We start from the raw sequence: 27020 nt of genomic DNA, 5'->3' as shown, positions 1-27020 counted from the left end.
AACACCGAAACTGCCTTGAGTGGTGCTTGGCTGCCGCTGAGTATGGTGATTGTTTCGTTGGAGTATCCGCCCTGTAGGTTCAGCTCAGCACACAGACTTATGGCGTATACTTCCGCTTGAGAGATGCTCCGGTATGCTCCTGGAGACACTGATTGCTGATTGTGGCACTAATCCGAAGATTACAAGATCAGCCTCCTCTAGTGTTTTAGAGCCATCTGTATACTATATGATATTGTATAAGTGTTAGGTGCTTTCTAGTCTGGGTACATTCTATGTTGCCATGTCTCCCAATTCTACTTTATATCAACGACTGCCTCGTTGTGAATACATCATTCGATTTGTCAATTCGTTATCGAAGACTTTTCGATTTGTTATTAAAAGGTTATAGATACGCTACCGAAAAGTTGGCCATTCCTATTCAACATTTCTAGCGAAGTTAGAATTTAACTAGAGGATAGCAGTCCTTCAGACAGCTTCACTTGACGTTTTCACCAACATAGGATGAGCAAGCTCCAGTTAAGTCAATAATTGATAATTGTGAATGTTATGTGGAACAAATCGCAAATATCTATTGTCAATACACGAAAAGCAACAAAGTAACTGACCTTTTTGTATTATTTTTCTTTACACTTAAATGACAACCGAAGCTTCAGTTAGCATGTAGAAAATGAAAATGCCGATAACTTATAGATATTTGACTAAATGAAGATGGTGACAGCGGCCCTTAATCACTTAAAGAGCTGAGAAACATAGTGAGCTTTAGCTCAGACCCTTCACTCTCGTATCTGGCGATCTCGCTTGTTTTCTATTTGTGTAGAAAACCGCTCTGACGTCAGGCCTCGTCCGTTCAAAAGGAATAACTAACTTCTTTTATTCTATTAAAGCTCATTTTTCAAACGCTTCACTTCAAAAGTCACTTATTACATGTCGATAGCAAAGTTGCTTTGTATTCCCCTACAGACAAGAAATTTCTATACAATATTCGCTTTTACATATGTTTTTATATAAATGACTTATATTTCACTCAATTTCTGTTTACAGTCTTAAAAAGTTACATAAAGTGCAATTACTCGTTTCCGAAGCGAATGTCTTCTATCATCCCAATTTAGAGCGTCAACTGCGATCTAACAATACCGGCTCTAGTCCTCATTTCAATATTGTTTCTAATGCGTCATGCCTTCGTGACACTGTCATTGGTACTAGCCAATTTAGAGTCAATCAATATGATTTGAATTTTATGTGGCAACAAATGGAGGCGTACGCAGATAATACAGCAAACAGCAACAACAACAGCGAAAACGATGCGGAAATGTCACCAAGCAGTGGTGGAGGTGACGCTACACATCGAAAAGCAAGAAGTCTTGTGAGTGGCATGGCATGCAACAATGAAGATACAGCAACGAAAAATTATCGCTACTTTACAACACAGTCAGGCGTGGATTTCAAGAGTAGTACACAGCTGATATTCGACGTGCTAATGCAGATAATTGAGGTGAGTAAAAAATATACAAAAATATATTTTCAAATAATAATGTAGTAGCTGATTATTGTGGTAAGAATGCTCCATATATACGCTTGTGCCATGGGCGTAGTCAGCTGGAAAGAGGTGGTGGGGGGGGGGGGGGGGAAATAAGGTGACTCTCATTTGTTGGTTAATTTAGGAGCTTAGTTTTGAGCAACATATCTGCATTGCATCGAGGTGCTTATGCAAGTCGAATAAAGTTTTCTTGCTTCGATTTTCCGATATCAAATTCGGCCTTATGGTACAGTTGAACATTGGTACCTCAGAGTGTCGTTGAAAGGGCCAGTATCTGGTCCAAGTTTATAGATATATATGAAACAAATAATTTAGACAGTACTTGACATGATGACACTAATCAAGAAATATACTTCTATAAACAGCCCCAATAAAATGGACCACTTTCAGACATTTCTTCTGAGTCTGATAGCGATAGCTGACCAAAGGAGGCATTCCATTATCCTATTAGCTTTGCTGCAACGGCTCAGTTCGATGAGAGCGCTTTGTTACGAATAAATGACGCCCTATCACATGATCAGTAGAATCCCGAAGAATTAAAGGTGGAAATTGAGCCCTCATTACAGTGTTGGCTAGCCGTTAGTTGACAAGAAGCGAATTCTTCTAGATGTCAATGAAGATTTGTTGGTAGACAATTTTCTTAAATGGCTGTTAAATATGTTGGCGTTTTACACGCGCTGATCATGGCTGTACCAGGTATATTGCGTCTACCAGATCATTAAACCTCTTTCCAAGAATAAAACTGGTGCTGAGTTGGAATGCTGTCAAAAGCCCAACTAATTACTAAGCTCCTACGACCCGCGCTATTACCTATACCTGGGACCGTATTAAGCTTTACTTCGGATAAGGTTGCGCTTTACATGAGCTCCATGGCTACACGTTTCGTGAGAAGTTTGTATGTGCATCAGATATGTGCTGACCGTATCCCATCTGTGTCTTTGACAGGTCATGTGATTGAAGACACTGCACGGGGATAGGGCGAAAATTATCTCTTCTACCATTCTTCGCTGTTAAGGAAGTACTTGCATTCGAATAAGGTGTGGTGTAGATCGTTTAACTTCGCAAAAATAGCCTGTTTGGAAATTGGGTCACGGTTTACCTTTCTATGTGGGCGCTTCAACCATGGGATCAGTTCAGTAATTAGTTCTCTGAACCACATTCCAGCGAATGCATATACACACACGATAACGGAGGATTGCAACGAGTAGCGATGATAGTGAGATAAGCGGTAGATAGCGATGATAGTGAGATAAGCGGTAGATAGCTATGGCCGGTTCATAGTAAGAAGAGAAGCGATCGGGTTACTGTGAAATCGATTGACTGTCCTAGAAGCTGCCGATAGAAACAGAGAACCGTGAATCAGTGAACGGCTGGATAGCGGTACATCTAACCGGTGAATTGGTGTACGAATATCGAAAATCAACGGTTGATAGGAATATGGTGAACGGATGGCTGATGCTAAGCCAAGAGGGTGTAATAAGCTAACTTTGAATCGGTAAACGGGTAACCAAAACCAACGGTTGATCGGGAAATGGTGAACAGTTGGCTGGGCAAAAGCTAGCTAACGGTAAATCGGTTAAAGGGTGCATCTGCGCCCAAGTTACCAGCGTAGTTGAGCATGGATTATGATGTTGCTGGACTGTGGCCAAAGTTTCCACTAGATTTAGAACGGCGAAACAGTTGAATGATGCACCTGTGGATAGTTGATGACGAATGGTGTGCTATGGAGGGTCGGATGGAGGGCGTGTGAGCAAAAGGCGAGTGGTTGATTGGTGCCCACAATATTCGTGGAGTAGAGAGATGCTATAAAGTTGATGTTGAAATATCCGTTGAATCATTGACATATAATTCGATATTTAATAACAGTAGTCTGGCCACCAGTATCTTGTAGATAAAGCCAGCAACTGCATACGATCCCTTTTGTTAAGCGATATATTTAGACTTAAGTTATGACACACAATTCGAGAAAATTAAATGCCCACAACTTTTCACTTTCATTACGTGTGTGTCTTTCATTCTCTGACGGATTGCTTCAACAGTTCGAGTATGTGTAGTGGAAATTAGAGCTGTGATTGTTTGTGGTGCTACTGAAGAAGTCTATAGGAAAGGTCGTAGAAGTATCAAACAAACAAAATTCCTATCGAATGATACAAAAGCACAAATTACTCAAATATAAAAAACTAAGACTTCTTGTTTTGGTTAAATCACAGTATTTGCCTCTCTATAACCTTAGTGAGATAAAAATAAATAAAAATAACCTCCAAAAAGATTTTAGGCCGAGCTCCTCTTCCAATTTGCGTCGTGCTAATTTTTAATTTTTCCTACAAATTAGCGGGACGGGACCTACTTGTTTTATGCCGACTCCGAACGGCATCTGCAAGGCAGATGAGTTTTCACTGAGTGCTTTTCATGGCAGAAATACACCCGGAGTGCTTGCCAAACACAGCCGAGGGCCGACCCCGCTTAGAAAAATTTTCTTCTAATTGAAAAACTTTATTTCTAAAATTTTGATGTTGCTTTGCCTGGGCTGTGAACCCAGGGCATTCGGTGTGGTAGGCGGAGCACGCTACCATCACACCACGGTGGCCGCCAAGCCTTAGTGAGATACTTACTCACATAATCGTATCGACCTGATCACGGTTGCCACACCATGTTTTCATTTGGGACCAAAATTCATCGAAAAAAAGGACCAGATCTCAAAAAAAAAAGGACCAAATTTTATTTTTATTTTTATTGGTATGGAAACATTTCGGCAAATTACGAGAGTGTCGTATTCGTTGTATAATGTAAACATTTTAGGATGTTTCCATGGTCTGCTATATAATAAGATAGCGATTAGGAGACACTTGGCTTTCATTCAAACTGCACATACAAAACTAATGTGTACCTTTAGGTACTACATATTCACATTTCTAGGATAAGTCTATGTCTTTCACCAACCAAACGTTGTGAACCTAGTTTTGCTTGATCGCAATGAAAAAAAATGTATAGCGCAGTTAGGTTTTAGTAAGGAACGGTTCAAAAATTAGCGTTGTTGCAAACTCAGTAAATCGTAAATGAAACTAAGCAATTGTGTTAATGCTTTTTTATAGATGCTTACTTTTTCCCTAACAATTTAAACTTCTTACCAGAGCCTAGATTCAGTAAGTTTGAGTTTTGAACTCAGACTAAAAATGAAGCGTCTTAAAAGTTTCAACCGAAATTAGTGAATAACATAACTGAACCGGATTACATGTAATTAGGTACGAAAAACTAGTTGACAGTGTTGTGATTGAAGTTTATGTGGGTCTGTAAGCACCTATGGGAATAATTTTACACAAAACACTTCTTGTTAAATCAAATCTCTTTTGCATTTGCATCAAAAGCTGAATATAAAAATAAATTTTTTAATCGCAATTCGTTCCACATTTATAAAACTATCACTTCCAAAAAGTATTTCTGCCTTACTTCCAGTTAAAATATACCAACTTTTCATGTATCTTTCGTGGCTTTACACCACAATAGTCCTGGAATTCCTTAAAATTATTGAGCTGCTTGAGCAGGGTGAGAAAGTCTTTAATATCGACATTCCAAACGAAGACTAACGCTTTCAAAATTTTTGCATAGAATTTTTTTGTAAAAATTTTAAAGGTATTACTTTTTCTTGGAACAAAGTATGTAGGTTAATTCCATGATTCAATCACAAGAGGTTTGCTCGACAGACACATTTTTTGTCAATTGCAGCCATGTTGCTCCCAAATCGAATTGACATCCGTTGACTGTGTTGTTTCTTTGCGAATTTTCGAAAAATATTAGTAGAAATAGGAAGCAATCAGTTTACAAATACTCGATAAGTACTTAACTGCATAATTCCTTAGAACATTTATTTTAATTTTATGATGAATTTATTAACTATGCCATGATCTGTTAGTGTGGCTGAACATAGGTTTTATGAAAAGTACGAACACCAAGGAATCGTGCACTTTCGTAAACCTATGAACATGCGAAACCAAAACCAATTCAAAGTTCATCGTTCAACGTCAAAACCACGACTATTTAATCGATTCACGTAAAAATGTTATTAGTAAATAATGGAGATGCCATAACGAAATGTACTCATTGGGCATGTTAACTTATTCAGGTAAAAACCTAGAACAGGAGTCTACTGCTAATACGCGTCCAAAAATATCGAGAGAGGTGACGTCGACAACAATAATCTCTGTCCGGAGATATTTGCAGTTGAAGCTGGCAATTTTCATGTGGTTGTTGTAATGTTTTTGTGCACTGAAAAAGATTTTATGTACGAAAGGATTTTGCACGCATTTAATTTTGATCCCACCTCATTGGTGGACCGGCCAGGGTAATTTTTTATAAGCTCTGCTGAAGGCCGCCAACGTAACTCGGGGTCATTTTTCGGTTCCTCGTCAATATCTTTTACGCGTCTTTTGACACTTCCCACTATATTTTTGGGCGCGTATTAAAAGCTGACCTTCTGTTTTATTAATTCCGTATGTTCGGAACATTCGTCTTCATTTAAGAATTTGGAGAATCGGTTTATGCATATTCGAACCTCGTGAGGTAGTATCAAATGAACGTATTCCGAAGATTCTAAACTAACGGTTTATCCGGAACGCTTCCATGAATACGTAATCTTTTCCGCTTTCCGAAATTTCAGAATAAAAAGGTGAATACTCCCTGTGTAGTAGGACCGCACAAAAGCTTAACTCTTCTGTCAAAGTCAAGATAGGAATATAAAGTTGTAAGACAATAAGCCATTTTCTTTTATTTTTATTTTTGCCAGTTCATTGCGGCTGCTGAGTAGAGTATCACCCCATGTCGGCTGCCTCTTCAATATCATGCTATCTCAAAATATTTTTCAAAAATTTCCGAATTCTGGATTTCTCACAAAACCGCCCTATATTAGAGTTAGAAGAACACTTTATCTCAATGGTTTTCACTAACACCCTGTTATGACAAAATGCATTGAACTTATGCTCATGTAGGGAGCTTTGGAAACAAATTTTAAGATAGTGCATTTTTCAAACAATTTCTGAAAGAATGACCAAATCAACATAACTTTATCAATTCAAGAAATATTTAGCATGAATTATTTCCCCAAAAGCTTTTGGCATTTACAAATTTATTATCACTACTAATATACTACCGAAGATACTTGTCTACTACAATTTCACTGAAGGGGATTGAATTATTCCCCGTTTTCCTTACTTCGTAAAAGCAACTCGTCCAGTGTTTTCAATTTGGGAGTGTCAAACATATTTCATCATTGAAGAACAAACCTCTAGTAATTGAATCATGGGTTCATTCTGTCCCTTAGTTTTCAGTTCATTGTCATATTTCTTAGAGACTCACGTTGATTTGAGATAAATTTTTTTTGCTCGACTAGTCACAAAAATCTATCACGAAAAGTGTTTGATCGAAATATCTAACCACTAAAAGAAGACTTTTGTCTGATAAGTCCGTTGTTTCATCAAAAATTAATGACATTGTGTTGCCCAAAGATTCAACACTTCTCTTTTTAATGCCTCGCCTAAATTATATCCCAGGTGAAATGTCATTGTTCTGCTAAATTTTATTGACTGAGACATTTTCGTGGTAAAATTATATTGAAGTAAATTGAAAATTATATGTGGGAATTTTTGTTTCAGTGAAAAAGAAAGAAAAGTACCAAAAATCGTGCCGAAAAAGAACCAAAACTGCCGAAAAAGAACCAAAATTGAAAAAAGGGACCAGTGGACCAAACGGGATTAGAAAGGACGAAAGTGGCAACCGTGGACCTGATTGTAAATGCTATTTTCCAAGTTGCTAGCACATTTTGGTAGGGTGCCCCGAAAAATAGTATAAAGACGTAAGGAAGGCTAAGTTCGGGTGTAACCGAACATTACATACTCAGCTGAGAGCTATGAAGACAAAATAAAGGAAAATCACCATGTAGGAAAATGAACTTAGGATAACCCTGGAATGTGTTTGTACGACAAGTGTATCAAAAGGAAGCTATTAAAGAGTATTTTAATAGGGAGTGGGCCATAGTTCTATAGGTGGACGCCATTTAGGGATATCGCTATAAAGGTGGACCAGGGGTGACTCTAGAATTTGTTTGTACGATATGGGTATCAAGGTGTTAATGAGTATTTTAAATGGGAGGGGGCCTTAGTTCTATAGGTTGACGCCTTTTTGCGATATCGCCATAAAGGTGGACCAGGGGTGACTCTAGAATTTGTTTGTACGATATGGGTATCAAGGTGTTAATGAGTATTTTAAATAGGAGGGGGCCTTAGTTCTATAGGTGGACGCCTTTTTGAGATATCGCCATAAAGGTGGACCAGGGGTAGAGTCAGAGGTGTTTGTACGATATCGGTATCAAATTAAAGGTATTAATGAGGGTTTTAAAAGGGAGTGGTGGTAGTTCTATAGGTGGACGCCTTTTCGATATATCGCCATAAAGGTGGACCAGGGGTGACTCTAGAATGTATTTGTACGATATGGGTATCAAATTAAATGTATTAATGAGGCTTGTAAAAGGGAGTGGTGTTAGTTGTATATGTGAAGGCGTTTTCGAGATATCGACCAAAATGTGGACCAGGGTGACCCAGAACATCATCTGTCGGGTACCGCTAATTTATTTATATTTATATATGTAATACCACGAACAGTATTCCTGCCATGATTCCAAGGGCTTTTGTTTTGGCCCTGCAGAACTTTTTCATTTTCTTCTACTTAATATGGTAGGTGTCACACCCATTTTACAAAGTTTTTTTCTAAAGTTATATTTTGCGTCAACAAACCAATCCAATTACCATGTTTCATCTCTTTTTTCATATCTGGTATAGAATTATGGCATTTTTTCATTTTTCGTAATTTTCGATATCGAAAAAGTGGGCGTGGTCATAGTCGGATTTCGGCATACCAATACAAAGTGAGCTCAGATAAGTACGTGAACTGAGTTTAGTAAAGATATATCGATTTTTGCTCAAGTTATCGTGTTAACGGCCGAGCGGAAGGACAGACGGTCGACTGTGTATAAAAAGTGGTCGTGGCTTCAACCGATTTCGCCCTTATTCACAGAAATAAGTTACTGTCCCAGAATCTAAGCCCCTACCAAATTTCACGAGGATTGGTAAATTTTTGTTCGACTTATGGCATTAAAAGTATCCTAGACAAATTAAATGAAAAAGGGCGAAGCCACGCCCATTTTGAAATTTTCTTTTATTTTTGTATTTTGTTGCAACATATCATTACTGGGGTTGAATGTTGACATAATTTAACTTTTCCTTTAAAATTTGAATTAAAAAAATTTTTTTTTTAAAAAGTGGGCGTGGTCGTTCTCCGATTTTGCTAATTTTTAATAAGCATACATATAGTAATAGGAGTAACGTTCCTGCCAAATTTCATCATGAATTCTTCAACGACCCATTGTCCAAAATTTTACTAATTTTCTATTCTGCGTCATAAGTTCAACTCACCTACCAAGCTTCAGCGCTTTATCCGTCTTTGGTAATGAATTATCGCAGTTTTTGTGTTTTTCGAAATTTTCGAAATCGAAAAAGTGGGCGTGTTTATAGTCCGATTTCGTTCATTTTAAATAGCGATCTGAGATGAGTGCCCAGGAACCTACATACCAAATTTCATCAAGATACCTAAAAATTTACTCAAGTTATCGTGTTAACGGACAGACGGACGGACGGAGGGACATGGGTCAATCAAATTTTTTTTCGATACTGATGATGTGAGCAATGCTCAACTGAGTATAAAAAAAAATACCCTGGTGTTAAATCTGTGTATTTTGCGTGTGGGAAGGATAAACTTGGTGAATAGATAGGCGATTAATTATAGTTGGAGAGCCCAGGGAATTGTCCCCTTCTTAACTGAAGTTTGGCTGAGTCGCTGATTTATGCGAAACCGCATAGTCATCTTCTATTTATTTCGTGAGAAATTCACAAATTGCTTAGTGCAAGTTGTAACTTTGTAACTCGCAGCAATTCGTGCAACATGCAAAATCAATCAAAATTTTCTGCGCTGGAAATTTGAATAGAAACGGACCCGCTCTCTGTAATTTCTGTTGCAATAAGTTTGTATAAATTAATAACAGTATACACATACAAATACACTAGATATTCTATTTGCAAGAGTAAGCAGTTGACAGCGTTCAAATTATATAAATTGAAATTGAAATTCATCAAACGTACGCTCGATTCGTGGTTTAAAGGACATTCCAGTTTAGCTCATTGATGGTGTTAGTTAATTGGTTGCGTCGTTTTGTTGCTACTGTTGCTCGAAATAGCTGAAGTCACTTTAGTCAGTTTCGATTATTGCTAACAGTATGACATGAAATTTGAATTGCTGCCATGGTGTGCGCCATTTGATGTTTGTCTGTTCGGTGGGATGTTGCATGTTGTGAAAATATACACTCATACATACATACATATTTATGTATGTAGATGTAGATAGTATATACTGTGGAGATTGAATGCATTTGCATGCTACACGCGAGTGTTGGGCTCTGAGTACCAACATATTACATAACTACTACGTCATATTGCCAACTATTTACTCGTTGCATAGACAGCTTAGGGTTTCCAATAATAATTTTGACATAAATTCGGTTGCTGTGGCATGTTATATTCCGCTAGTTTTTGAAACAAGTGAACAGCAGCCGAAACACTTGATTGAGTCTAAAATGTTTGAAAGCTTTGTTGGTTGGAAATGCATTTGCGGAGGCAGTAAAAAAAGAAATATGTACATTAGAGCGTTTCAGTGAATAAAGTAGAAAATGTGCCACTCTGGATCGAATAATACATTGTTGTAAAGGAAATCAAAAACGGCTTTTTTCGTTTGAAGAAGTTTTACCCATCTAAAACCGGTGGCCTTTATTTGAACCATATGTGTGTATAAAAAAGAAATAAAATAATTAAAAAAAATTTTCAAGCTAAACGGTTTCCTAGGTACTACACCTTTTCAACCCAATAATGAGAAATTGTAAATTTGTAATGAGAAAATATAAATTCACATTGAGAATGTGTAAATTTGTAATGAGAAAACGTAAGTTTGTAATGAGAACCCTACACCTTTTCAAACCAATAATGAGAAAACGTAAATTTTATTGAGCAAATGTAATTTTATATTCAGAAAATATAATTTTGTAAAACGAATTTGTAAATTGTAATTAGAAAGCATAAATTAGTAATAAGAAAATGTAAATTAGTAATGAGAAAACACAAATTCAAAATGAGAATATGTAAATTAATAATGAGAAAGCTAATAATTTTTCAAAATCTGTCTTTTTCGTTTATTGACCCACCCCAACGTCATGTCTTGTAGTACGAGTGCATCTGCATGAAATGTTGTTATATGGTGTGCAGCTCTTGCACAATCCCCTCCCGTCAACTTCTTTTTGGTGTCATCAATGGCGTTTTCTAAATACTGGAGCCGCTGTTCGTCTACTCCTGCTCCAGTCACAACAGGTACGCGGAGAGTCGCCTTTACTTCTGCTTTAAGTTTGGACCATACTATTTCTATGGGGTTCGACATAGGTGAGTATGGACCCAATCGAAGCACTTGTGACATATTGTTGCAGTGCTGTGCTACCGCTGACTCGATGCCTGAGTGGCAAGGCGCGTTATCACACACAATTACCAGGTTTTCCAAGGTGTTGCCCAATCGCGCAGTCATCTTGAAACTCCATTGTACCGACTAAATACCGACTAACTTTCTACATTTTTTATTTTATTTTAAAGACAGAATACAAAAAGGGCAGTATGATGTTCTGTTTTCTGAAAGCCTGGCTACTATTTACATGCATAAAGTTATTTTCTAAAGTTATAAAATCCATCTCATTGCAAGCTTACGTTTTCTCATTACAAATTTATATATTCTCAATATAAATTTATACTTTCTCTTTACTAACTAAGTTTCTCATTATCAGTTTACTTTTATCATTATAAATTTACATTTTCCCATTATAAATTTACGGTTCGTCGTTATCAGTTTACCTTTCCTCATTTTAATTTACTTATTCTCATTACAAATTTACGGTTTCTCATTATTGGTTTGAAAAGGTGTTGAGTTCTCATTACAAATTTACATATTCCCAATATAAATTATTATTTTCTCATTACTAATTTACCGTTTCTCATTACAAGTTTACCTTTTCTCATTTTAATTTACGTATTCTCATTACAAACTTACGTTTTCTCATTATTGGGTTGAAAAGGTGTAGTCATCACACTCCTCATCCGTTGGGCTCGTGAAATTTCTAAAAATGCCAGGCGTAGCATAACCTAATTAAAGTTCACTTGATCTTACTTATGACTATCAATAGAAATTTGACGCGTCCAACGTTTTTATTTAATTGTCTGTTCAACGCCCCAGATTGATGAGGAGTGTGTTGACTAGTACCTAGGACCTACCTTATTATTTTCTAGCTTTTAGTATTATTATTACTTAATGTAAATATTGTTTTCAATAAAATCGTTTGACTTAAACATTTTTTTTTTAATTATTTTATTTTCAACTTTTTAGGCTTTATTTAATTGCCAATAATTTCTCATTATATTTAGCTCATTTAGTAACTCATTATTACAAGGACTCGCTCCTGACAATTTGTTACAATCTAAGTTCTCAATACATAATCCTTCCAAAGTCTTTGCTCGACTCGGCCCCACGTATGCTTGTCCCTCCTCGAACTCTAAAGTATTTTGGTGTTACTTCTATCGGGCTGTATGTAATATTTGTTTCAAACATGAGTCAAATCGGACCACAAATACGATTTTTTTTAATATCTCGATCCTTGCGCCACCTGGCGGCGATTTTTTTTATAGGCCGCTTTTTATTCATGTATGTATTATTTGTTCCAAATATGAGCCAAATCGGAGCACAAATACGATTTTTTAAAATATTGCGATCCATGCGCCACCTATCGGAGTTTTTTTCTTATTGCATTGTCATCGGGTTCTGAACTATATTCCAAGTTTCAAGTTTGTAGCTTATCGGGAAGTTACTTAAATTTCAATTACAAAATTCGTTCACAACGGCCGGCCGGCCACTACTCAGAGTCAAGCTAAATAAAACCGTTAAAAAAAATAAAAGTAGATTTAAATATGTCTTTATCACCGTTTTTGTATTTACCACAGTGCAATGAAAATGCAAAAAAATTTCAAACTTCGATGCTTTACAGGGTAGTGATCATTTTTTAAGCTCTTCTCGAGGCAAATGTTCAAACGTACGTTTTTTTAATATTTTTTTACTCCATCATAGTGATATGCAAAAATGTACATAGCTATTTAACTTCATTTATATTAGGTCGTAAATTGTTTAGAATAAAGAATTCAGGCAGGGGCCGAGATATGTAGAGACCTTTCAAAAATATATTTAGTACAGGAGAAATCTTGAGGTCGGTTTTAAGTTACTTCTCATTGAAAACCAAAACAATGTAACAATGAATAAATAAAAAATAAATCTAAGGCGCGATAACCTCCGAAGAGATTTTTGGCCGAGCTTCTAATACGCGCATGGATCGACATATGTAATTAGAAAATTTAGGGGAAAATTATGCGTAACGCAACGAGTAATTTTTTCTCATGCCAACCAAAACTCGCATTAATTAATTCACTACAGTCAGTGACAGTTAATCTGAAGCCAGGCTCTATGTTATAAAACGACTCGGTACTAGAATGAGAAGTTATCTGTTTTTACTCCAACTGTCAAACTGTTGTTATACCCCACAAGTAATATGGCAATCACAAGCACATGTGAACATCCGCCCACCATAATGTCGCGTTAACTTTTGCTGCAACTACATAGTCAGTGAGTCTTGTACTAACGTGGGATGGTGGGTGGCAATGAGTTTTAGTGGCAAAGTTCTTGCTTCTGTCACATAAATTGAATGGCATACATGCGCGCATTGCTGCTAAGTGGTTGCTGTCAGAATCGCCCATGTCCCGCAGCCGTTCCTATCGTATCGGCTGATCCTAGTCTTATCTTTAATGTTAGCTTGTCTTCGTTTGTGTTGCTCACGTACAAATAGATTTGGATAACACTAACTACATACATATGTCAAATTTTTTTTTTTTTGGTGCGATGTATTTGTACAATTTTTGTCTCATAGCAGAGTAAATGGGAGAAATACTGCGCGTTTAAATAAGCGACTGTAAAAGTAGCCATTAGAAATGACCTAAAAGCGGATGCGTTTGCTGTGCCAGGCACTAACAAATAGTCATTCAGTTCCGAGTAGATCTGTAGGTAATCCGAGACAATCCTTCGAGTTTAATTAGCATGTGGAGTTCGGAGTCAAAGGCTTTTTTTTTAAAGCGGTATTCCGGATTGCTCTTAATTTTCCTTTTGGGTTCGATAGTAGGTGTACCAACTGAATTTAGTATGAGGTAGCGTAAACAGAGCAAGTAATATGGCAATAAAAGATAGTTTTAGTTTAGTACCAAAGAACGAAATCGCTATTGCTCCTACGTTTAAATTGGCCATTCATATTTTTTAGAAATAACAACTTTGTCAATATGCTTAATCGCAGTGAAACAGTTTCTAACAAATTTGTTTTTATGGATATTATTTTATTTATTTTTCAGAACAATCACATTTTAGTTCTACCCAATTTGGTAAAATTCACTGAAATTTGTGAGAGCCGGGATCAAATTAAATGGATTAAAGATAAAGCTTTAAAATTACAAGAGACAATAGCAATGGATGACACAATTTCACATCAGGTAAAGTATAAATTAATACGAAAGGCTTATCTAACCATCTCATACATACACACTACATGCATATGGATTTACTCATATACATATGGCAGTGAAAACGAAAATAAAAATCGAAGTTTCTATAAAATATCGCAAATAAAAGTTTTTTTTATATGTAACTGAAACTGAACTAGTTTCAAAAGTGTTTTCAAAAAACTCGAAAGTTCGAGAAAATTTTACAAAAGTAGTGAATTTTTTATTTGGGTTAGGTTAGGTTGAAATATGGCAGGTTCGTAAGGAGTTTACATAGATTGAATGAGTCGATAGTGTTAACAAAAATTTTTCGACGACGAAACTTAAAAATCTCATCAAAAAACCCCGCCCTACTTATGTTATAAGACAGCTCCGTCCTCATAGCAAATACTTGAAGCTTTCAAGGACCCCTTGCTCCTACTTGATCTGATAGCTCTATTACTCCAAAAGTTGGGGTCTTAGCCTGGCGAGAACAGTGCCTGGAACGAGCAAAAACGTGCTCGATTGTTTCAACCTCCAAATCGCGCTTCCTACATCTGCTATCACTAACTATGCCTTATTTGAAAGCATGTGACACCAGAAGGCAGTGTCCAGTAAGAATACCCGTCATGACCCTACAGCCCTCTCTTTTTAATGAAAAGAGTAACTTTGTTAGTGTAAAGTTATAGTATCTGTATATGATCTTCGACATTTTGCATCCCCACGTTTGGGTACATGCCTTTCCTGTTTAGTCGATCATGTTCAACTCTCGTCTTCTCTTAATCTCACCCAATCTTATTTGGACGTCTATAGTAAAAGCGTGGAACGATAACCTTTTTTATGGAAGCTCATTCAGTTTTAATTCAAATTGATTCTTATATGTCCTGGAACCCAATATAGATGAACGCTTTGCCCTATCCCGCTTCTTTGCAGATATTACTTACACTATAATACGCATTTCGATGTTGTGTTATTGCCTCATTTGCTGCTGGGCTGCCAATATAACAGGTAACGCGGATGCGTCTTGCACTTTTTGTTCCAGTGTTTCGACTGTTTTGGTTACGGCTATTATTTCCGCCTGAAAAACACTATAGTGGTCTGACAGCTTGTGGGATCTGTTTAATTTCAGAAAAGCACAGTGTACCAGATACCCTATTCCTTTCGTTAGTTTGGAACCATCGACGTATACGTGTATCGCCTCGTCTGCCATTTTTGCCATTTTGCAAACTTGCGTCAATCATCCACCTCTATTGTGGCTCTAAGAGCCATTTCGTAACGCAGGTACGGAATTAGGTTGTTTGTTTGTCCAATATTTGACTACGCTATACTACTATGGCTGCTGATGCGTTCTTCACTCTCTCCTCCATGTTGTTTTTCCACGACAACTTGCTGACTAGAATAATTCCTAGATTGTTTGTACAATATTTCTCCTGCAGGGTAAACCCTCAGTGCTTAGGTTTAATTAAATTTGTGACTTTATCCTCATCATTAATTGTCGCTTAATTGTCTAAGCGAGTTGGGCCCGTTCATATCTAATCGCGCCAGCTATCCCTGCTTCGCGATAACTGACGCCAATTGGCAGCTCCAAGGTAGGTCAAGTCTTCCTTCACCTGCATCACCCAACTTAGTGGCGGTCTCCCCTTCCTCTGCTACCAAACTGCGGTGTCAATTAAAATACTTCCTCCTACCTCCTCAGTCCAAAGTAGCACTTGTGTTATTCTCCGTTTGGTATCTCGTTCCCAAACAGACGAAATCCTTTACAGTCTCAAATTTACGTATGTCCGCCCACAGTGACGCGAATGCGCCGCTTCTATCTTGGATAACAGGAAGAACTTCGTCTTGTCCGTCTATGATTGGGCTACAAAACTGCATACTCAAAAAAGGTCAGAAAACTGCAAACAAAATTCAGAAAATTTCTCGAATTTTTCGATAATGTTTTTAGATTGATTGGCTTAGTTTCAGTTACAAAATTCATGAAAGTTTTTTTATTAAATTATTGAAAAAAAGAAGAATGAAATTGATAAGAATTGGTTAAGGTTGCCACTGTACATACGTGCCTATGTAAAAGTCAATTGCCGATTAAATAGTACACACATTTTTTAAATACATTTTTATACCTTTCATGATGTTTGTAACGTTGAGAAATATAGAAGATAGACTCACCACTAAGTATACCGAATTGATCAGGGCGACGAACTGAGTTGATATAGCCATGTCTGTCTGTCCGTCCGTCCGGCTGTCTGTTTGAAGGCAAACTAGTCCCTCAAATTTTGAGATATCTCAATGAAATTTGGCACAAGAATGTATTTTTGTATTATATTAGACATTTGTCGGATCCGGTAGGATCGGACCACTATAACATATATCTCCCATACAACCGATCGTTCAGATAAGACGATTTTGGTCATTCCTGCCGCAATTTAGAAAGTATAAACGTGAAACTCGGTGATATATATTCTAATATATCATAGAAGATAGCCTGAAAAAATCACTTTGATCGGAGCTGTATATAGTTATATCCCATACAACCGATCGTTCAGATAGGAAGATTTTTGGCCATTTCTCCCTTAATTTAGAAAGTATAAACGTGATACTCGGTGATATATACTTTAATATATAATAGAAGCCTGAAAAAATCACTTTGATCGGAGCTGTATATAGTTATATCCCATACAACCGATCGTTCAGATAGGAAGATTTTTGGCCATTTCTCCCTTAATTTAGAAAGTATAAACGTGATACTCGGTGATATATACTTTAATATATAATAGAAGATTTTCTGAAAAAATCACTTTGATCGGAGCTGTATATAGTTATATCCCATACAACCGATCGTTCAGATAGGAAGATTTTTGGCCATTTATCCCTTAATTTAGAAAGTATAAACGTGATACTCGGTGATATATACTTTAATATATAATAGAAGATTTTCTGAAAAAATCACTTTGATCGGAGCTGTATATAGTATATATCCCATACAACCGATCGTTCAGATAGAATTTCCAATATAAAAACGTTAAATTTGGTGATATTTATTCGAATATATCATAGAAGATTTCATGAAAAAATCATTTCGATCGGAGCTATATATAATATATATCTCATACAACCGATCGTTCAGATAGAAAGATTTTTAGCCATTTCTCCCTTAATTTCCAATATAAAAACGTTATACTTGGTGATATTTATTCTAATATATCATAGAAGATTTCCTGAAAAAATTACTTTGATCGGAGCTATATGTATATAGTATATACCTATCCCATACAACCGATCGTTCAGATATAAAGATTTTTGGCCATTTCTCCCTTAGTTTCCAATATAAAAACGTGAAACTTGGTGATATTTATTCTAATATATCATAGAAGATTTCCTGTAAAAATCATTTACATGAAATATCCCATACAACCGATCGTTCAGATAAGGGGGTTTTTTACCATTTTTTATTTTATATATCTTAAAAATCGTTTAGGTATGTACATCTGTTCTCTATATATTTCTTATCTTATACATCCGATTATTTGGAGATTACGAACGGGATAAGATTATTGTTCAGTCGAAGACAGTCCCGTCCTTACTTGTTTTGTTTTTGTCTGTTTGTGTACTATCACCTGCCTTTTATAGCTACTCCATCATTTAGTAACTGTATGACTTACACTTTTTTGTTTATATTCGGAGTACGGCTTTGTTTGCAGTCATGCTGCAACTTGTACTAACTTAAAAGTCGGTACTTAGCAACTTCAATGCAGCAAGACGTGTCCAGTTGCACGTGCTACATATTACCAATGTAGGTATTTACGACGGTAGATTTGTTTGTTTGTTTATAGATAAAATTGTTTACGTATATGGTTTTACCAATTGAAGTTAAACGAATTTGTTACATTGATAGCCAGACTGACTGACTTGCACTCATGGGTGGAGTAAAAATTCATCACACATTTTTTTAAAACTTGAAAGCAATGTGGCCGACTCGATTTATACAGAATATTATCCACAACTTTGCACAACTCAATTAAGGATTTAGGAGCAGTCTTCCTGCACCCAGATGATGAATCTTAATAAAACCAATAAGCATTGAATATAGATCAATGAAAAAGATTCTTACGTTGCTTTTTCCCTTCCATTGGATCCAGCACCTTCGACCATTTGATTAGTTATCCTATTAGAGTTGTGAAGGCTGGAAACGGAGTTTGTAAGAAAAATTTGTAACTTGTTTTGTATCGAATGCATAAAGCAAAGAAAGCACTCCCCATTTCTTTTGTTCCAGAGAGGGTTCGGCTGCCAGGCTGGTTAAGCTTATTGCCTTTCAGTAAAATTTTCTGGGGAAATCCTTCGTTTTTATAATGACAAAAAAGCAATGATTTCTACTCCACTCCACATAAACTCATTTTTCTACACAATAATATTATCGGAATTTTCCAATTTGAGGTGTAATATGTTCTAGTTCTTCGGTTAGTTTTTTAATGCCGCAGCCTTTGTTTGGCCTACATTTCGAAATTTACTTATATAAATATACTTATATATATTTCTTCTGTCTCTCTTATTATCTGTCTTTATTTGTAATCGATTTGGCCATCTGCTTTCAAGTACTTGCAGATCTCGTCGTTTTTTGACACCATGTGCTTCCAACTAATATTTTGCCAATCTTATTTAGCTTGACTTACATACATATAAATACTCTAAGTGTTAGAGATATACGCCGCCGATAAACGTGGCGGCGTCCGGCGCGTTACTATATTTTCTACTCGTTTAAGACTGTTTAGACCATTTATTGTTCATGTCATCATATGGTCGAAAGTGGTGTCAACGGATGCGCATCACTGTCAGTTATAAGAAATTAATTGTGAAATTTAAATCTTTCTAACTCTTCAAACGTTATTTAAAAAAAACAGGCGCTTTCGATGTCAGCTTAACACGGACTTTGCAAAATCCAATTAACCAAGTTATTAAAACAAAACACTAATAGAAAAGTTATATATCTAATAAATTTATATGCTCACTTTGCATATTTTTTTTCAAAAAATTAATAATGAACAATGAATTCAAATAAAATGACCCACGGCCAACATGTTTTCAAATTGTCCTCAAGTTGCAAAAAAAAGCAAATTAACCAAAAAAGGTGCAGATTTAAAAAAAATTTATATTGCGATTGGCTGAAAGAATAAGCGAAATCAGTGACGCAAAATCTTTTAGTAGGTTCTAGGAGCATACACACTCCTTTCAAATGATTCTTACCTCATACTTAAGTTGAGGATATATGTACGTATAAGGGTTTGAAAAATCACTTGGGCTTACATTCAAACATTTGTTGTCTATTTGCGAGACTATACAATAGGGTCTGAAATGTTAATTTTGATTTTCACACTTAATCCTTCAACACCTAAGTCTCCCGGTTTGAGATTTCCTAAAGTTGGCGGCCCTATCCAAAACTAGTCCCTTGGAATGAATCACATTGATTATAGCCTATCAACCAAGTTTAAATATTACCTACACGTTACGGCTCCTTTTACAAATGTGAATATGTAGGCACATATATTTATCAGGTGAGGCTTTGTCCTTCGCAAGAACACTCAAAGTAGTGAAGGAAAAGCTTTCCCAAGACAGTCGAACTAAGGACCGTGTGTTCTACTACTCTAACGTAGTGGACAGTCGACCTAGTCTGAAAACTGAAGCTACGCGGTCATCCATAATGAGCTCTTATATCATAAGGCCGGAAAACAGAAGTTAACATCTTTCAACTTAAAATCGGTCGACTTTCATTCTAAAATATCGTTTTGATTTAACGAAAACTATTGAAATCAATGTTGTGAACACAAATGTCTGCAAACTTTGGTCTACATTTAAAAAATTTTATCCAGGGTCCTTGTAAAGTTTTAATTATATAGATGCGCCGAAGATTATACGATTTTCACCCATTACGCAATGACATCCACTTAGACTGCTTATGATTTCGGGGGCGGCATCTTTGGCCGAAGAGTCACTCCCTAACGTTTCAAGGTGTTTCTCTGGTGTAGCTCGGCAGCATAGCGCGACAAAAGCATCCGTTGGAAAGCCTTTGGAGCTACATCTAGAGGTTCTAGGAAAGTGACGTCAACGAAGGTATGAGTTCGAAGTCGCAGTCCTATAGTTTCTGTGCTGGTATATGGTGTGAGGGTTAGAGGCATGGTAGAGACTGGTGGTCGGGATTGCTACTGTTCGCACATCGGGAATAGCTCTTAAAAACAGCCGAAACAACTGGAGGCGCCCTGTACCACGAGAGTCATGAGTATTAAAAGACCATTAATAGCAACCGTAAGTCGCCTTTGTGCGTGGCCGCCAAGGAGCCACAAATGATTTAAAAGAATTGTGTTCGCGACGATTATTAGGAGTTAACCCTAGGTGAAACTACGCATTGCACGAGATATACAGACAAGAGTGTGACTATTTTATGTATCTCTATTTCTTTTCAGCCAACGCAGCCGTACCAATTCCAAAGACAGAGGTTAGGTTCGAAGCCTCTCTGGAGTGAGCGAACGAGGGACAATCCCTCAGCAAGGAGCTACTCCTGAAAATTTTTGAACGGTCTTGCGAGATCTTGAGGCAAAAACCCCGGATCTTTCCGAAATGGCTAACACGTTGATTTCGTTAAATACATACAAACAAAACCTTTCCTACATATTATTTTTTTAAAAAGAAAAATCAAGCTTTTTAAAGTTAGAACACCGGCGTAAGCCGACGCGCCGCCCACGCCGCCGCCGCCGATAAAGTGATCGGCGTATTCCTCTAGTTTGTGTGTGTACGTGTGATTTCTGCATTAGCTTTATCCTCATTTAAGCCGCATATTTACACAACGCAGACACTTTGAGCTTTTTATTTCCCATTTTACGCATGTTTTTCTTTTATTTTATTTCTCTCTAACTTTTGTTTTTCTCTTTTGGTTTTCAGCACTTAATCTACTTACTGTGCAAAACACAAGCAATGCTGATACCTACAATCGGTGAATTACAACAATTGTGCCAACTCATTGGCAATTATTTGAAGAGTTCTCACATCTTCATACGAAACGCAACTTTAGCTGGTCTGCTATGTCTGCTCGAATGTTGTTCGAAGACCAACACAACTATTGGCAAATTGAGTGAAGAGTTGGCTTTGCTGAGGGAACTGATTGTGGGTTACATCAATCGTCATGGAATTATCGATGTAAGGTAAGTAGCTAACGTTGGATGATGGGAATCTATATACTCATGCGTTTGCGTATTTGCGTAGCTATAATAAGAGCTTTAAGATATGGGTTTAATCAGAAAAGCAATGTACGAAAACGAAATTGTATCGCTACCGCAAAAAAAAAAAAAGACAATGTCCGTACTAATAAGAAAAAAAAGAAGGAAGTTCTTTTCTAATAACGTTAACTGTCGACGACGATCAAATATAATATCAACATCCTAAATGAGTCTTATTTTTTATAGTCAATCAGCTCCTACTACCAACATATATCCTAATTTATAAGGTGGCCATCCTTGAAAGAGATCAATCATGCATCATGATCTAGCCAGCGAATTCATTGAGCTTTAATTATATTTTAGTGGATTTTAATATTTGAAGCATCCAGCAAAAGTACTGATCCCGAGCACATAATCAAAGCCTACAGCCTTTCAGGCCACTTTGTCCAGAGACGTATAACAATTGACTTATAAAAAATGTGCTGATGCATTGCACGGGACCATATTCAAATACAGCGACGAATTGTTGGTATAAAGGCTCAGTGCAGATTGTGATGGAGTAATAACATGTTAGACGAATAGAATCTTACTGTGTTCTGCCCAATGCTCAAGAAAGCAGAACTATTTTGTTCAAAGAATTAAAAAAAACTTTGGTTTATCAGAACTTATTTTAAACTGTTCTGGCTAACTCCGAAAATGTGGGGACAAACATGAAATACTCCCAGCCGTATAATCAAGCCCAAGAGGCATTGTTTTGACTTTCTCTATCTATCCACCTCTATCCTTATTTTTAATTTTCCTGTTAACCTCTTTTTACTCCTTATTCTCAAACCACTACCCTAATTCTTACTTTTACTCTCGCTCTCTATCTAACTCTTGTTATCTTTACTTTTGCGAACTCCCCCAAAATTGCTCTATTTGCTCTTCACATTTCCTTTGTTTTCTCTTGTCTTTTCTTCCATGTCCCTGTTTTTTAATGTAGCGATATATCGAGTTTGGCTTTTTTCCGCACATTACATTACTAAGGTAGCAAAAAAGTATCAAAATAGTACTCAATATTTTCCCAACTCCCTACTTTAAAAATCATGGTCAGACAGTGAGGGCCGTCAAATTTTTGCTGTAGTACTACTGACTTCACCTGCCTGATTTTACTAAGTCATGTTTGATTTTAAAAAAATTTTCAATTCAAAAATTCATTGTGTTTCTACACATTTTCATATTAAAATCAGAAAACTTCAACTTGAAATAAGAAAACTTCATTTGAAAATCAGAATAGGCAAATTAAAATGAGAAAGCTTCAGCTTAATGTTAGAAAATTTCATTTGAAAATCAGAATAGTCAATTTAAAATAAGAAAACTACAGTTTAAAATGAGACACTTTTATTTGAAGATAAGAATAGTCACTTCAAAATAAGAATGTTTCATTTCAAAATAGGAAACCTATATTTGAAAATAAGACAAGCTACTTGAAAACGAGAATATTTCATTTAAAAATAAGGAACTATCATTTCAAAAACAGAACTTTTTATTTGAAAACGAGAATCCACCAATTGAAAATGAGAAAAAAAATATTATAACAATTTTATTATAACTAATTGCCTACAGGCATATTTTCTAAAGCTACAGCATTTGTATGGAAAGAGGATGAATGCTCGTGCACAATCACCGCCAGTTATGATTACGTCAGCTTCGTCCACCAAATTTTCCAAGTACTGCAACCGTTGTTCTGCTAATTTTGGAGCGACCTTTGGTATGACGACAAAATCAATGAAAACTATCTGTTTCCCTGCTGCTTATGGTTATTGGCTCTATGTGTAAAGCTTTTCGTGTGTACAAGTTACCGTCAAGATTATTGCTAAACGTTGAACGAGCCAGGGACACGTTGGACTCAGCGCAAACTCGCGTCTGAATTGCAGTAAGGGTAATACTGCAATTCTACTCTAACCACGAAACGATGACATCGACCGAGAAAGAAGTTTGGGTTTGTAGCCACCTCTTGATTCATGTTTGGTGCGCCCTTACTTTATCCAGCCCCAAGCATTTGAATCATCAGAATAGACAAATTAAAATGAGAAAGCTTCAGTTTAATGTGAGAAAATTTCATTTGAAAATCAGAATAGTCAATTTAAAATAAGAAAACTACAGTTTAAAATGAAACACTTTTATTTGAAGATAAGAATAGTCACTTCAAAATAAGAATGTTTCATTTCAAAATAGGAAACCTATATTTGAAATTAAGACAAGCTACTTGAAAACGAGAATATTTCATTTAAAAATAAGAAACTATCATTTTAAAAACAGAAATTTTTATTTGAAAACGAGAATCCACCAATTGAAAATGAGAAAAAAAAAAAAATATTATAACAATTTTATTATAGCTAATTGCCTACAGGCATATTTTCTAAAGCTACAGCATTTGTATGGAAAGAGGATGAACGCTCGTGCACAATCACCGCCAGTTATGGTTACGTCAGCTTCGTCCACCAAATTTTCCAAGTACTGCAACCATTGCTCTGCTAATTTTGGAGCGTATGACGACAAAATCAATGAAAACTATCTGTTTCCCTGCTGCTTATGGTTATTGGCTCTATGTGTAAAGCTTTTCGTGTGTACAAGTTACCGTCAAGGTTATTGCTAAACGTTGAACGAGCCAGGGACACGTTGGACTCAGCGCAAACTCGCGTCTGAATTGTTGTAAGGGTAATACTGCAATTCTACTCTAACCACGAAACAATGACATCGGCCGAGAAAGAAGTTTGGGTTTGTAGCCACCTCTTGATTCATGTTTGATGCGCCCTTACTTTATCCAGCCCCAAGCAGTTTTGTACGAGACACCTAATTGTGCTGCGAGAGATACCCAGTCTTCCCCACGTGCAGAAGTGATCACAACTCTGATTCGGTCTTCCTTTGAGTTTTTCTTATAAACTTTTCTCGAACATTCGTCGGTATCTGAAAAACTATATGTATATAAATATAGGTATACAAAGATTTTAGCTTGTCTGCATTTGACCATACCGTCTATTTCTTGGCGGCAAATTAGGCACATTTTGTCATCCCTGTTCAATAGAGAACGGATGCAGTGTTCGTGAAATAGGTGCTTACATGGTAGAATACGCGAAATCGCACTTTTATCCATTTTTCAACGTAATTATCACAATTGTCCTGAACTGCATTATTACTGCTGTTCTGTTTTACTCAATTAATAATATTATTATTTTCGTTTCCTCTCATATATCGCATATGTAACTCTAATTTTTCGTTGCCTACTTAATGTATTTTTCATTAAAGAAGTGCTGTTGTGCATATTTTTTATTTAAAACAATTGTTTTTTTTTTTGTTTTTATCGGCATATTGATAAATGATTCAAGGTTCGATTCGAGCTCAAGGCCAGAACAATAATTTTTTTCTAATTATTGTTATTTTTTAATTTTTCTAAATTTGAAAAATTGTATTTTGTTTTTGGAATAGTAAGTAGACAATTTTTCAGACAACCTGCTATAGCTGCGCAGATAGATCCATTTCGAAGGGTGCTAAGCCTTCATCATCAGTACGCTTTAGGCATGCTGCGCTAACCATTAACTATACAGCGGTGGTTTGTTTGACTGGCAAATTTGCTACTTCTATTCCTTTTTACCAACTATATTTATTCAGTGTTGCGCCATCTGGTGCAAATCACTGATAATGCAGCTATGGCAGGTTGTCTGAAAAATTTTCTACTTACTATTCCAAAAACAAAATACAATTTTTCAAATTTAGAAAAATTAAAAAATAACAATAATTAGAAAAAAATTATTGTTCTGGCCTTGAGCTCGAATCGAACCTTGAATCTTTTATTTAAAACTTAAGCAAATACGATATTATATTCTCATTTTAAAACAAAACTTTCTTATTTTTATACTCAGTTGAGCAGAGCTCACAGAGTATATTAAGTTTGATTGGATAACGGTTGGTTGTACAGGTATAAAGGAATCGAGATAGATATAGACTTCCATATATCAAAATCATCAGGATCGAAAAAAAATTTGATTGAGCCATGTCCGTCCGTCCGTCCGTTAACACGATAAGTTGAGTAAATTTTGAGGTATGTTGATGAAATTTGGTATGTAGGTTCCTGAGCACTCATCTCAGATCGCTATTTAAAATGAACGATATCGGACTATAACCAAGCCCACTTTTTCGATATCGAAAATTTCGAAAAACCGAAAAAGTGCGATAATTCATTACCAAAGACAGATAAAGCGATGAAACTTGGCAGGTGGGTTGAACCTATGACGCAGAATAGAAAATTAGTAAAATTTTGGACAATGGGCGTGGCACCGCCCACTTTTAAAAGAAGGTAATTTAAAACGTTTGCAAGCTGTAATTTGGCAGTCGTTGAAGAATTCATGATGAAATTTGGCAGGAACGTTACTCCTATTACTATATGTATGCTTAATAAAAATTCGCAAAATCGCAGAAGGACCGCGCCCACTTTAAAAAAAAAAATTTTTTTAAAGTAAAATTTTAACAAAAAATTTAATATCTTTACAGTATATAAGTAAATTATGTCAACATTCAACTCCAGTAATGATATGGTGCAACAAAATACAAAAATAAAATAAAGATTTCAAAATGGGCGTGGCTCCGCCCTTTTTCATTTAATTTGTCTAGGATACTTTTAATGCCATAAGTCGAACAAAAATTTACCAATCCTTTTGAAATTTGGTAGGGGCATAGATTTTATGACGTTTATGACTGTTTTCTGTGAAAATGGGCGAAATCGGTTGAAGCCACGCCCAGTTTTTATACACAGTCGTCCGTCTGTCCTTCCGCATGGCCCCTTAACACGATATCTTGAGCAAAAATCGACATATCTTTACTGAACTTAGTTCACGTACTTATCTGAACTCACTTTATCTTGGTATAAAAAACGAACGAAATCCGACTATGACCACGCCCACTTTTTCGATATCGAAAATTACGAAAAATTAAAAAAATGCCATCATTCTATACCAAATACGAAAAAAGGGATGAAACATGGTAATTGGATTGGTTTATTGAAATATAACTTTAGAAAAAACTTTGTAAAATGGTTGTGACACCTACCATATTAAGTAGAAGAAAATGAAAAAGTTCTGCAGTGCGAAATAAAAAACCCTTGAAATCTTGGCAGGTATTACATATATAAATAAATTAGCGGTATCCAACAGATGATGTTCTGGGTCACCCTGGTCCACATTTTGGTCGATATCTGGAAAACGCCATCACATATACAACTACCACCACTCCCTTTAAAAACCATCATTAATACCTTCAATTTTATACTCATATCGTACAAACACATTCCAGAGTCACCCCTGGTCCACTTTTATGGCGATATTTCGAAACGGCTTCCACCTATAGAACTAAGGCCCACTCCCGTTTGAAATACTCATTAACACCTTTCGTTTGATACCCATATTGTACAAACGCATTCTAGAGTCACCCCTGGTCCACCTTTATGGCGATATCTCTGAAAAGGCATTCTAGAGTCACCCCTGGTCCACCTTTATGGCGATATCTCGAAAAGGCGTCCACCTATAGAACTAAGCCCCACGCCCTTTTAAA

General features: G+C 36.3%; 1 protein-coding gene across 1 annotated transcript in view; it reads left to right on the top strand.

The window, feature by feature from the left end:
- Window positions 1-27020, top strand: part of htt (huntingtin) — a 395162-nt gene that overhangs the window by 284695 nt on the left and 83447 nt on the right. The window contains exons 23-25 of the mRNA XM_067768365.1: window positions 1042-1492; window positions 14110-14247; window positions 21160-21419. Coding sequence (XP_067624466.1) covers window positions 1042-1492; window positions 14110-14247; window positions 21160-21419 — 849 coding nt within the window. The remainder of the gene's footprint in view (window positions 1-1041; window positions 1493-14109; window positions 14248-21159; window positions 21420-27020) is intronic.

The sequence above is a fragment of the Eurosta solidaginis genome, chromosome 1 (assembly GCF_040869045.1).
Source record: "Eurosta solidaginis isolate ZX-2024a chromosome 1, ASM4086904v1, whole genome shotgun sequence".
Lineage (NCBI taxonomy): Eukaryota > Metazoa > Arthropoda > Insecta > Diptera > Tephritidae > Eurosta > Eurosta solidaginis.
The sequence above is the reverse complement of the archived record's forward strand: the minus strand, read 5'-3'. Positions and strand labels throughout refer to the sequence as shown.